The 14,079-nt window shown below is 37.7% G+C and overlaps 1 protein-coding gene across 1 annotated transcript in view; it reads right to left on the minus strand.

Annotated features, from left to right (window-relative positions):
* LOC136843715 (uncharacterized) overlaps positions 1 to 11,314 on the minus strand; it is a 780,729-nt gene extending 769,415 nt beyond the window's left edge. The window contains 1 exon segment of the mRNA XM_067112312.1: positions 11,138 to 11,314. Within this exon segment, the coding sequence (XP_066968413.1) occupies positions 11,138 to 11,251 (114 nt within the window). The 5' untranslated portion in view covers positions 11,252 to 11,314.
* Positions 11,315 to 14,079: the final 2,765 nt, after the last annotated feature.

Below are 14,079 nucleotides of genomic sequence, written 5' to 3' on the forward strand. Positions count from 1 at the left end.
TAAGAGATACGGAATCTTACCCATTCAAAATCCAGAAACGTGTATAAAACTGAATATTAATTTTGTTGCTTATATATAAGCAACAACTTTTTTAATTATGAAGTCATCAAGTTTAAACAACCCAAGACTTAAATTCAGAACACTTCCATTATTTGACTTGATAACACAAAATTCAATGATATTCCTTTTAACAATGTCGTTACGCGGGACTAAAGATCTTGCTTCACCCCAGTTAATAGGATGATCTAAATCTCTCATATGTACGAATAATGCATTCGATATTTGGCCAGTTCTCACAGAATATTGGTGTTGTTTGATTTGTTGTGAAAATGATTTTCCAGTTTGTCCATAATATATTTTATCACACTTTTTACAAGGAATTTCATAGATGATGCAGCCAGAAACATCTTTAGGAGATTTTTTATTACTAAACTCTTAACATTAAAATTACTGAAAAAAAAAATTTATGTTGAAAAGCTTTAAAATTCTAGGAATTTCTAAAAACCTTTCATCATACGGTAATTTGAGAATATTGTGCTAACTAAATTCAAGTTTGTTATTAGTTAAATAAAATGTTTTCCTGGCTCTTTTCCATGTTACATCTACAAAAGTCCTTGGGTATTCAACTTTCAAAGCAATGTCATAAATAGTTTTAATCTCAGCATCAATGAATTGCAGGCTACAAATACGTAAAGCCCATAAGAATATCCCAGAAAAGACAAAGAATTTAGCATTTTGATGATGATTGGAATAATAATGAACAAAAGAGGCAATGCCAGCTGATTTTCGAAAGACTGAAAAGGTGAAATTTCTATCATGTGTATGAACAGTTACATCAAAACAATTCAAATTACAATTTCTCTTTTTCTCTATGCTAAATTTTATGTAAGGGACTAAATTATTTAGCTTAATCAGAAATTCCTGGAGATTTTCGTGAACTGGCCAGATACAAAAGATCATCCACATACCTAAACCATACAACTTTTCGGGGCAAAATTCTTGGTAAGAATTTTATCTAAAAAAATTCCATGCAAACATTACTAAGGACAGGAGATAATGGATTACCCATAGCCATAATCGAACTTTTGTACAAAAAATCCTCCATTAAAACAAAATTCATAACCATATAAGATTAGTGAGGTTTGCTATAAAGGAATATCGTAACTTTCTCATTTTTCCTCCAAAAATTCAAGCAAATCATCCACAGGCACTTTCGTAAATAAAGAGACGACATCAAAACTAACCATAGTAAAATCTAAATTCAAATTCAAACTATTCAATTTGTTTATAAAGTCGACATTATTTTTTACATTCGTATTAGAAACTTTTCCTACCAAAGGTGTAAGAATTTTTACAACAAGCCATTTAGATAAATTATACGAAACTGAGCCTACTGAACTAATGTTAGGTCTAATGGGAGTACTGATTTTGTGTGCCTTGACTAAACCATAGAGATATGGTAGGGAGGAGCTCTGAGATGTAAACTGTTACATGAAATGGTCAGAGTCCTTTAAAATGGATTTAATTTTACTAAAATGAGGGTTCACTGTCTGTATAGGATCTGACTTCAGTTTCGTGTAAGTTTTACTATCATTCAATAATGCTATTATTTTATTTACATAGGCACTTTTATTCATTATTACCACGTCTGTATCTCTTGTGGTTAAGTCTATGGTTTTAGTTTGTAACCGAGTGATCCTGAATTATCCTTGATTATCTTTTTTGTTTATTACCCTTTGACAGTTAACCATCTGGCATTCGTGTTCTTTTGTTTACCTTGTAACCTTTTCAACTGTCTCATTTGTGACCCGAAGATGTGTGAAAGCGCTGCTTGGTACTGAACTTCTGCCTGTCATTTTCCTGCGGGCTTCACTTGTATACTGAAGTCATCTGCATCTTCTGTGATTTTTAAGCATATATATATATATATATATATATATATATATATATATATATATATATATATATATATATATATATATATATATATATATATATAATTTTGGAAATGAAAGAAAAAGTTATTCTGAGCAGAAAATGTTCTATAGACATATGCATTTTAAGGCTTCATTTGTCGATGTGGTGAATTTTTAAAATAGCCGTTATCATTAAACGGGCAAGTAAGATAGCATGTACAGGATGTCGTAGTAGTTGGGGATATGGGGGGAGGGGGATGGAGCTGATCAGTTCACATGTTACTCTCTAAAATGTCTCGCTTTTCCGCCAAGATGAGCCTGTCTGGGTTACAAGCGTCAAATTCCTGATTCATTTTGAGAGCAAGAAACTGGAGACAATGCCTTATCGTTCCAGTAATGTCGAATATGCAGATATGATGTTTATTTATGGGTTTTGCAGCAGTTCCATTTATAGACGGTTGTGAACTCCACTGTGATAAAAAAAAAAAAAGGAAATCGGCAATTAGGCCGATATGGATAAAATGTGTCCAAATTAAATGTATTCTTTAGACACTGAAAAAAGGGAAATAAGCATGCATTATTGAAACCTTGTCCCTCTCCAGCAATGGTATTCACTGAAATCTGACAAAAAAAGAAAAGCAAGCCTAATGGAATTTCCCCTCCATCAAGGATAGGCCTATTCATTACACACCAATCAAAGATTTAAAACATATTATAAAAAATCTCATTCTTCACCAAAAGTATCCATCACACACCAGTCAAAGGAAAAAGCAAACTTATGAAAGCACTTTCGTCTCTGTCGATGAAAAAGAATGGGAACACTATGGAAAATTCACTTTCTTCATTCTTTCCTGTCAAAGGTAGCCTGTTCATACAGTAATCAAAAGAGGTAAAAACCTGACATTGTTCAAAGTGCATTCCCTTATCACCATGATTATTGTCACTATTGTTGTATGATATCTCTAATTTTAAATCAGTTGTACTTGTGTCTGGTAACAGTGTGACTGTCAATAAACAGTCCTAGCCCCAACGATGTTTTAGCACGGTGGCAGCATTTTGGCAGATTTTGTGCACATATCAATGTTGCACGATTTTTGCATGCCTCACAGGAGATTGTGAACTTCTCAGGAACATTTTTGCACAGGTATTTGGGAATATAAAGTTGATTCAAACTTATTATCGTATGATACATCATTGGTCCTCCACTCTGCATGCAGCTGTGATGTGATGCCAACTTGAAAGAACCCAAATATTTCCAGACCAGTAAAATCTGCAGTTAAAGTTCCGAGAATTTATGCCAAAGTGCAAGCGAATTTAAAGTGCTAGGCTAAGAGTTTTCAATCAAAACCACACCTAATACACATTCACAAAGTAAAGATGGCTACTTACCAAATTCCTGCACCTCAACCCATGACCCTCAAGGGAGATGTTGAAAACTGGAAAAAATTCGAGAACTCCTGGGATTACTACCTCATAGCTACTAATCTAAGAGCTGAAATGAGAAATGCTGAAGGGAAGGAAGACAGCAAAGGGATGGAAATCGTTGCTGCAACATTATGTAGAGTTATGGGAGCTGAATGCAAGAAAGTTGTGAATTCCCTTCCAACCTTGACCTCGGAAGACATGAAGAAACCAGCAAGGGTAGTCGAAGAATTATGCCTACACTTCGTGCCCCAACGTAATGTGCTTTATGAAAGGTTTGACTTTAACTCTGCTGATCAGGAAAGTAATGAAAGTATTGACGAGTATGTACGACGCTTACATCAGCTGGCTGATTCGTGTGAGTTCGGCGACCTCAGGACTTCTCTTATTAGAGACAGGAAAGTCATAAGTACTTCGGACGAAGCAGGAAGAGAAAGACTACTTCGTGAACGACCAGTTCCAGATTTAGAAAAAGTAGTGCAAAGTCTTCAAGTTACTGAAATATCTCGAACGCACAAACAGGTGATCACGGGAAAATCTGAAGCTAACTCAGTTGACTATACAGCAAAGCATAAGGGTACTAAGTTAAGTATATCTTAGTTTAACCAGACCACTGAGCTGATTAACAGCTCTCCTAGGGCTGGCCCGAAGGATTAGATTTATTTTTACGTGGCTAAGAACCAATTGGTTACCTAGCAACAGGACCTACAGCTTATTGTGGAATCCGAACCACATTATAGCGAGAAATGAATTTCTATCACCAGAAACAAATTCCTCTTGTTCTTCACTGGCCGGTCGGAGATTCAAACTCATGACCAACAGAGTGGTAGCTGAGAACAGAACCCGCTCACCCAGCGAGGAACTACATAAGGGTACTACTAGGCTACAATCAACAGGGAAGAAAACATTCAGCAAGAAAAGCAGAAGTGATAAGACACAGGAATTTGCAAAACAGAAGCAACCTGGGAGAAGTAGACCAACATCAACCAGTCCACGAAAGTGCCAGTGGTGCGGCAGAGAGGATGAGCACTACAAGAGAGATTGTCCCACCAAAGATGCGAGATGCCAGATGTGTAGTAAAATAGGACATTATGCAGCAGTATGCCGAGCAAGAAGATCAGTGCATGAAGTCAGCGACAAAGACTATGATGACTCTACAGATGGATGCTACATGTTAGGAGAAGTCAAGACAGATAAGGAAAACTTCTGGTCAGCAAATGTTTGAGTGAGCAATGAAAAGACAACATTTAAACTTGACAGTGGATCGAAAGCTAAAATCATCTATGAGAAATGCCATGGCTTCAAGGACTCAAGCTTTCACCCTAGATGTGTAAATTTGTAGGACCAGGTGGTGTAAAATTATCTCACTTATTCAGAGGTAAGATTCCAAATGCAGAACTTAGAATAAGAAATAATGCCCTTGTTGAGGACGTATTTGCCATGTCAAAACAGCCCCATAATTTTCTCTCCAAGAAGGCAGTAAAGAAATTAGGACTGTTAACACCTGGACCCGAAGTTTACAAAGTTGGAAACGTGCCTAACTTTCGAGAGGATTTTCCAAAACTTTTCAAAGGCCTAGGGATGATGAAAACAAAGTACAAGATAGCTTTGCGTGATGACGCAACACCCTTTTGCCATTATATGCCCAGAAGAATCCCCCATCCGCTACTCCCAAAATTAAAGGAGAAACTACAAACGATGATCCAGCAAAACCTCATAACACCCGTAACCAAGCCAACTGAGTGGTGCTCAGGAATGGTTAATGCAGTGAAGCATAATGGGAATGTGAGAATTTGTGTGGATCTTATGCTGTTGAAGAAAGTGGTTAAAAGGGAAATACACCTGATGGCCAGCATCGACGAAAACCTCACCAAGCTACAAGGAAGCAAAGTGTTTACAAAATTGGATGCTAATTCTGGATTCTGGCAGATACCCCTCAATGAAGAATCAAGACTCTCGACAACATTCGTAACCCCATTTGAACGGTACTGTTTCAACCGGCTTCCTTTCGTGATTAGCTCAGCACCTGAAATTTTCCAGAGGACAATGTCAATTATTCTAGAGGGACTGGAAGGAGTTGTCTGTCACATGGATGACATTCTCATCCATGGCCCCTTACAGGATAGCGTGTCAGAAAGGTTCTACAGCGATTGCAGGATGCAGGAGTTACATTAAACGACAAGTGTGAATTCTCTAAGGAGCAGATTAAATTCCTAGGGCACATTATCTCCGGAAATGGAATACAGGCAGACCCAGAGAAAACAAAGGCTATCAAAGAATTTCCAAGACCAACTAATGTTACCGAATTGCAACAGTTTAACGGTATGGTAAACCAACTAGCCAAGTTCCTACCAAGTATCAACAAGCCACGGAGGCAACTCTTAAAGAAGAGTCAACACTGGTTCTGGGACCAGCCTCAAGAAGCAGCTTTCCAGACAATAAAAAACAAACTCATATCCACGGATGTACTAGCACCTTACGATCCTAACAAAAGGAGCACAATTGCCGCTGATGCCTGCCGCGATGGATTAGGAGTTGTTCTTCTACAACTTGACGATTCCGGTAATCGACGACTGATTGCCTACTCTTCAAGAGCACTAAGCGAGACCGAGCAGAGATACGTAATTATCGAAAAAGAAGCTTTAGCAGCCACATGGGCCTGCAAGAAGTTTAAGGATTATGTATTAGGTACAACCTTCAGTCTAAAGATAGACCACAGCCCGTTAGTTCCATTACTCTCAGGTACTGACCTATCAAAGCTTCCACCTAGAATACTCTGTTTTTGTCTCCGACTTGCAAGATATTCACCTGAAGTAACCTATGTCCAAGGGGTACGTCAAAATACAGCCAATGCTTTATCCCGCACTCGGACAAGTCTCCCAACAACGGAAGATCTTCAGTTGATTGAAGAAGTAGAAGAATATCAAGAAGCAAATCTGAAGTGTATCCCAGCTACGGAACGACGACTAGAAGAAATTAGGGTAGCTCAAGAGGCCGATGCTATTTGCAAACAAGTAGTCATGTATTGTCATGATGGATGGCCTGCAGTTATGCCTACTCAGCCACTCTTGAAACCATACTGGGAGAAGAAACAGCATCTCACGGTAAATCAAGGACTTTTGATGTTCAACACCCGTATAGTTAATCCGGGATCTCTTCAGTTGGAAGTACTGAATGCACTACATGAAGGTCATCTAGGTTTTACTAAATGTCAAGGACGTGCAAGTTACTCAGTTTGGTGGCCCCTCATTACGAAACAAATCGAAGCGATGGTTAACAAGTGCCTTACATGCGCGAAGTTGAGATCAGAGCCAAGGGAACCTCTTATGGCTATGTTCTTTCCAACGAAACAACCATGGAGCCAGATTGGTATCGATTTGTTTGAACTTGAAGGAAAGTCATATGTCATAGCAGTAGACTACACCAGCAGATGGTTTGAATTCAAAGAATTGAAAACCATGTCTTCAGGAGCAGTTATCAGAGCTTTGTCCAAGATATTTTCGACTCATGGAATTCCTGATACAGTCATTTCCAACAATGGACCTCAGCACACCAGTCGCAAATTTCAAGAATTCGCAAAGGATTGGGGATCTGCTCACGTGACATCATTGCCTCTTCATCCACAAGCCAATGGGGAAGCAGAGAGAGCGTACAGACGGCCAAAAATATTCTTAAGAAGAATGCACATCCTTATCTTGGCCTACTTGCCTATCTCTCAGCGCCTCTCAGAAATGGCCTTACGCCCAGCGAACTCCTGATGAGTAGAAAGATAAATACGAAACTACCTGTTCACCCAGACATTCTACATCCAAGGGATATCGATAAAGAAGAACTGCGGAGAAAAGAGGAGAGTTACAGATAGCAGTATTCAGTTAACTACAACAGTCATCACCAAATACAAAACCTTCCCGCTCTACAAGAAGGTGATAAAGTGCATATATTTACCAAGAGAAATAAAGAGAAGTTAAAGAAAGACTAGCAAGCCCTAGGTCATATAAAGTAGTTACAGACACTGGATCAACAATAAGGAGAATAGGTGTTCTCTGATATACACTGGGGAAAACTCGGACTCTCAAGTAGAGCAACCAAGAAATGACAGTCTGCAAACCAGCAAAACTACACCTAATTCAAATGACCAAAATGCCAGCGCACTAAGTGACAACAGTCACAGTGAAGTAAGGAAATCTTCTAGACTACCCAAACCAAACAAGCAGCCTGATATGTTGTATTATTCATTATTATTGTATTTGGTTATTTTTGTACAGTACTATATTAACTGGTCAGTGTTAGTTATTTATGCAGAGACTCTATTGTTTGAAATGTTATGCATGATTCCTTTTGGAGCTTGTCTTGTAGCTGTCCATAAGCTTGAGAGGGTGTGTTGTATGATATCTCTAATGTACAGCTGTGTTATTGAGATTGTGTCTGCTATCTAGCATTTATTATATCAGTTGTACCTGTGTCTGATAACAGTGTCAGTAAACAATACTAGCAGCAACAATGTTTCAGTTAACCAAATAATTCAGCATAGGTGTAGGCCTAGCCTTGACTCTTGATTCAACAATTCCACGACGAGGCAGAAGGCCAGTGTGTGCTAGAATTCAGCTTTCACAAATAAATGTTGCAAAGCAACATTCACACTACTTTCTTGATACATAAAGCTCATCCTTAAAATTATATTACAAAAAATGAAGTCTCTTCACAGATGATATACTAGTGGGAGGGACTGTAATGTTACATTTTTCAATAACCTGCAAGAAAAAATCATAATTAAAGGACTAGCAGTCCACTTGCCTAATACACTTCGTCAACCCTTCCCCCATATCCCTGACTATCAGACATTGCGTGCACCATCTTGGCCGAGAGCAGCGTTAAGGAAAAACTATCATTTTAAAAACTCGCCTCACCAACAAACGAAGCCCTAAAATGTATGTATATGTTAATAGAACATTTTCAGCTCAGAATGACTTTCTCTTTATATTTCCCAAAATATTTTCATAAACTCGTGTTACACGCTGTATGTATATATATATATAGTATATATATTATATAATCATTCTCATTCCTTTCTATATATAGATATATAATATATATTTATATATATAAATATATATATACAGGTATATATTCTTTCTAATTCACTCAAGCTAAGGGAAGTCTGTATCTCTAGACTGTAGTAAAAGTTCAATAATTTAGAACAGCACAATATTATTTCATAGTAAACTTGTTAGGCTGGACATTTCAAAACACATGGTTTAATTTTCAGTGGAGAACGAACACAGACAGCAGAACAGGGGTATATATGCAAATTTTTTGTCAGTAGCAGCCCAACTGCTCCAACAGGTGAGAGTGTATCAGATGTATACGCCAATGGTAGATTCCAGCTAGTAGTCAGGACGCTCACTGAAGAGATGACTTGATGCTTCTTGGCAATGTGAAGTGAGTCTTTTCATGGCACTTAACCAGCTTTGTGCCTTTTCTTTCAAGAGCTTTATATCACTTGCTAAAGAGAGCATATAATTTTTTTTTTTTTATACTCCAAGGTAAATGAAATTATTTACACATTCAATGGCTTCTTCCATGATGGCATAAAGGCATGCCAATGGACAAGGTACCCACCAAGAAATGCTTAATGGTCCTGTCTGTTATTTCATGGCTGAAAGGAATATTAGTGGCTGTAGTGAAAGAAGAAATGACAAGCTATGCTCTTAAGTGATACGACATGATTGCATAGGATTTCGTTCAAAATTCACGAACTGGCAACTAAATGTTCCATACTTAGGCTATCTGTTATTTCAGTGCGAAAACACAATTATTATTTCATACAACAAGGCTATAATACGTTTCATGAGAGTGAAATCTGCTATATATTTCAAAACTGTAAGGAATTTTCGGAAAAACACTTATGAAACATTTTCAAAACTTTCGTTCACTCATCGCCGATGTGTTGACAAAAAAAGTCATCATCAAACCTCAGTTCGAATGTTAAAATGATTAAAAAAAATAGTCATAACATTGATATTGTTTGCAATGCAACCAAAAAATCTGAAACAGCCTTATATGATTGTTTTTACCCATCAACGCTGAAAAAAAAAAATTAATAAGTAAATACGAGTCGGCAGAGCCTGTGTGATGCAACCATTTGAGTGGCGGCAACAAAAACCACCTGGGACCATACTGTACTATAGGTCTACAATGAGTAGCAACTGCGATTTATTTTGTATTTGTTTGAGGAATATTTATTTGGATTTTCATAAAAATAAAATAATTTATGTCTCTTAACCACTTCAAAAATTATGGCTTTCTAGTAAATATTCGCCTATGCAATTATTCTTTTGTTAAAGCCAAGGTTTTCTTCCTAGGCCTAGGTGTGATAGATTTCTTCACTTACCCTTGACATCTGAGATTTTGGACGGTACAAAATGAATCATGTCACCCCAGATTCGAGCATGACTGCACTATAAAAACAATGCAAAATTCTTTACTTCACCTACAATAGACCAAAGAACAATAACATCTCGAAATATTATTATACAGTAATGATTAACTTACCTGTAATAAAAGAAAATATTCTTATAACAATTAAACGAGTGGGAAAAGTAATGTGCTGCCTAGTGTTTTACCACTACACTACGGTGCTGTCATGCTGGACCAGGAGTTTCAATATGGCCGCCCGAGGTCACATGCCCGACAGGAGGATCGCCACCCCATGTTATTATTAACGCTCTGCGCTTCTAACCCAGAAAACCATAACCATCTTCGGCCTCTGACTTCGAGAATGGTCTATTCTTTTGTTGAGACATTTATAGACATAAATGAGCAAGGCTGGCGTTGAGTAAAATCAGCATAAGCATACATACAAGAATGCATTCCCCCTTCTCTGTTACTAAATACAGCAACAGCTTAACATCACTGCAAAGTAATTGTTAATCGAAATTAAGGAAATTAAAAAATCTATTATTGAAGGCGCATTTAGATTGTTTTTCTATGGTGGACAGATGTAATCCTGAACCGAGTAACAATAATGAAGGTTAGATAGTAAGTGATAAGGAAAAGGTTAACTTAACTGAAAATCTTACTCGCTATTCGATGAGCATTAACTACGAGAGAGTGGAGGGGAATACTATTTAATGTTAAAATTTAATATTAAAAATAAAAGTACTGAATTTCGTCAGTTAATCAACAGTTCGAAAAAAAAGTCTAGGCCTAGTCTATAATACATGTACGATGCTTTAAGAAAATTGGGATAGCCGTTATTTTTTATCTCTCCCTCTCCATTCGTTAGTTATTCTCTCTCTCTCTCTCTCTCTCTCTCTCTCATTTGTTTGTCGCTAGGTCTCGTGTCCTTCCTCTACCATTTTTGTCTCACCTTCTGCCTGTCGGCAGCACATCCCAGTGTTGTTATGTCCAGGTGTCAATGACTGTTAATTTTTCGGGGACAGATGAGTTCAAAAGGAGTAGGCTATAGATTTAGGAATGTCGATGGTACTAATCTGGAGTACTTTACTAATGCCTGTTCAACAGCTTCCGTTTGGCACAGTCTCAGGACTTCTAAAAATAGAGTATTAAATTCATCAGCTCCATTTCTGACTTCTTAAAAAGTTTTTTTTTTTTATTAAATTTTATGTGAAAATACTAAAGTGCCGATCGCTCGATCAAAAGATCATGAAACTGAAAATGTTGAGAATGCACGAAATTTGATAACACGTCTGATAACATAATTGTACAGGCCAGAACTGCACTTTAATGAATAGGCTACCCAAACCCAAGAAAGCACTTATCGTATGGAAAACACTTACTTTTTTTAGCCCGGCATCATTGTCGACCTCAAAACCTAGAGCAGCTGCAGTCAAAGAAATGAGAAAGAGAGAGAGAAAGAAATAGCTGTGATTAAGAATCCAGCGATGACTCATGGCTCGTCCTAGCGAGAAACTATTCACAACCGAGGGAGAGGGAGGGGCGCGTGAAACTGAGCAGCTCAGTGAACTTAACACTCCTTTCAGGCCTCCAGATTTCACTTCTTGTCCAAAAACACCACGCTAAAAATAAAACGGACTGCATCCGGAGAAAGTATATTTGTCTCCTTTGTTATTATACCTGAACTCTCTCTCTCTCTCTCTCTCTCTCTCTCTCTCTCTCTCTCTCTCTCTCTCTCTCTCTCTCTCTCTCTCATGACAATCGATATAACTTATTAAATTCACGTCATCTTGGGCGCAAATTACTGAAGCCTTCATGTTTGTAACCTGATCCTAGGGCGCTCCTGGTTTAGATCCGATGAATGGAAATATAGGGATTATATTCCCTGTTTTCTAATATCATTCAAGTGTGAAACTGCTCCTGATAAACTGGCAGCTATAGTAAACTATGCATACTATGATGAGTATGAATACGCTGAAGAAGGCAGGCTACTACTTATGAAAGTGCCCAACTCCGTATGAATTGTTTATAGAAATTTCTTGTCAACATAAGGAGAGCAGCCTAGCGAATCTGTTGTTGAATAATTTAAGAAAATTACGTAAAAACAATAATATTAAAGCTGTACTTACAGGAAAATATCAAGAGCAATTAATTTATAATAAATACAAATTAAATCACCTTCCTTTGCATTTGCTAGAGAACAAAACCTTGTTGCTTTGTTTAATCTTCATGTAATGTCACAGAGATTCCTGAGGGCGGCTCGGCCTCTATACTTTGTGAGGCCAGAAATATTCCTGTCCCTACAGAGGAAGTAAAGAAGACATGTAGCATTTGGAAAGTTTTTACAGAGAAGAAACTCAGTCTGTCATCAAACGGAAAGACACTCATTGAAGCTACACAGTCTATGGTTTGTCTTAGCAAAAATTTCAGACCACTACCAGCTGTATGATGATGATGATGATGATGATTATTATTATTATTATTATTATTATTATTATTATTATTATTATTATTATTATTATTCACAAGATGAAACTTATTCATATGGCGCAAGCCCAAAGTGGCCACTGACTTGAAATTCAAGCTTCCAAATATGATGTTCATTAGAAAGAAGTAAGAGGGAGTAAATAAGAGATCCCACTTATTAAATAAGAAAAATTAAAAGATAAAAACGTATTAAAGTGGAAGGAAACTAGTATTAGGGTAGTAACGCATTGCATCTGCTCTCGGCAGGTAAAATGGTTCAGGGATCAATTGTGAATGTGCAAGATCTCTGTTGAATTAAAACTTATGAAAAAGTGACAAACAGGAAACCATCTGTCGATGGTCCAAGTCATAACTGCTACTATTAGGAAACAGAAACTTACCATCACGAACCACTCTATCTAAAAAGAGATAAATTTCTGGCAGAAGCAGACATCCACAAAGAACAATATTCTAGTAAAGGAAGTACAAATGACCTAAAATACATTGCATTTATTTTATCACTGTTATAAATATATGAGGCCTTACGAACAATACCTAACTTTCGTGCGGCATTTGCAGAAACTTTCATTAGATGTTTCTCAAAAGTTAGATGTGAGTCAAAAGTTACACCTAGATTAGTTAAAGCTTCAGACTCATTCAGCAAAATTCCATCCACCTGAAGGGGAGGATGGGGTGGGATATCTGTACGAAATCTGCTAATCATTAGTGTTTTCGTTTCACTGGGGTTCAGCCTCATACCCCACCAACTACCCCATTCACTGATCCTGTCTATGTCCCGATTGAAGCTGAGGGCAGCTTCACATCTCATAAGTGGACACTTTGCTACACCCACAATGTTGCATCATCGGCATACTGAACAATTTTGTTTTCCAGGCCAACACCCATGTCACTTGTATACACCAAAAATAACAGTGGACCAAGAACACTACCATGTGGAACTCCAGACAAAATATAGCGCAGGATGATGTGTACGAAAATGACGTCCCGTAGGACTTTTGTGCTGAAATTGATTTTTTTCAAGATTTGGTATCATGATGGACTACAGTTACAGGAAATCTTCGGGTCCAAATTTTTCAGGACCCATAAAACCCCTTTTTGAGCCCTTTTCAAAATGGTTGCTGCTGAACCAACTGCGGGTCACACGTCAGGAACATATTAGCTGAATATATGATCTTAGTATCTAGACGGGTTTTTGAGGGTGCTGAATCGAATTTTGAGTGCCCCTGATATTTTAGAGGTAAAGGTGCCAATATAAAGTTAATAAATAGATTATTTAATTTTGAATGCTGATGTAGATGATTAAAAATTCATGAGTCTGTCTGCAACAACAACTCGGTTTTGAGAGCTGGTATCTTACATCTTGCATTTGCTTCACTACATGCCCTGGGAAAGATAATTGAAAGCAGCGGTGTTGACACATGTCATAGAGAGCAGCATCTACTCTTCTGCAGAGCTCCAAGGAATTTATGGTGGCAAGGCCTTCAAGAGGGGAGTGGAGTACCACATCATCAATGCATTGGCCATCATGATGGTGAAGTTTGATCCAATCTTTGGCGAACTTCAACCTGAACCCCTGCACTTACAGTGTGTGGAACTAAAGCAGGTCCTCCATGAGCAAGATTCTAAAATGGTTGGGATTTTTTAGGACATTCAGTCATATTATGCAACCGAAATGCAAAAACAAGAGAACCAGGAAGGAGTCGGAGAGCTGGCCCAATATCTTTACCAATACTTAGAGCAAGATGATAGCTTGTTGCACTTGATCAGTGACTGCAGGCAAGGAGATTGGGAGGGGTACCTTGCCACTTTAGAGAATCAAGTAAAATACTACTTTGTC

The sequence above is a fragment of the Macrobrachium rosenbergii genome, chromosome 2 (assembly GCF_040412425.1).
Source record: "Macrobrachium rosenbergii isolate ZJJX-2024 chromosome 2, ASM4041242v1, whole genome shotgun sequence".
In the NCBI taxonomy this organism is placed as follows: domain Eukaryota; kingdom Metazoa; phylum Arthropoda; class Malacostraca; order Decapoda; family Palaemonidae; genus Macrobrachium; species Macrobrachium rosenbergii.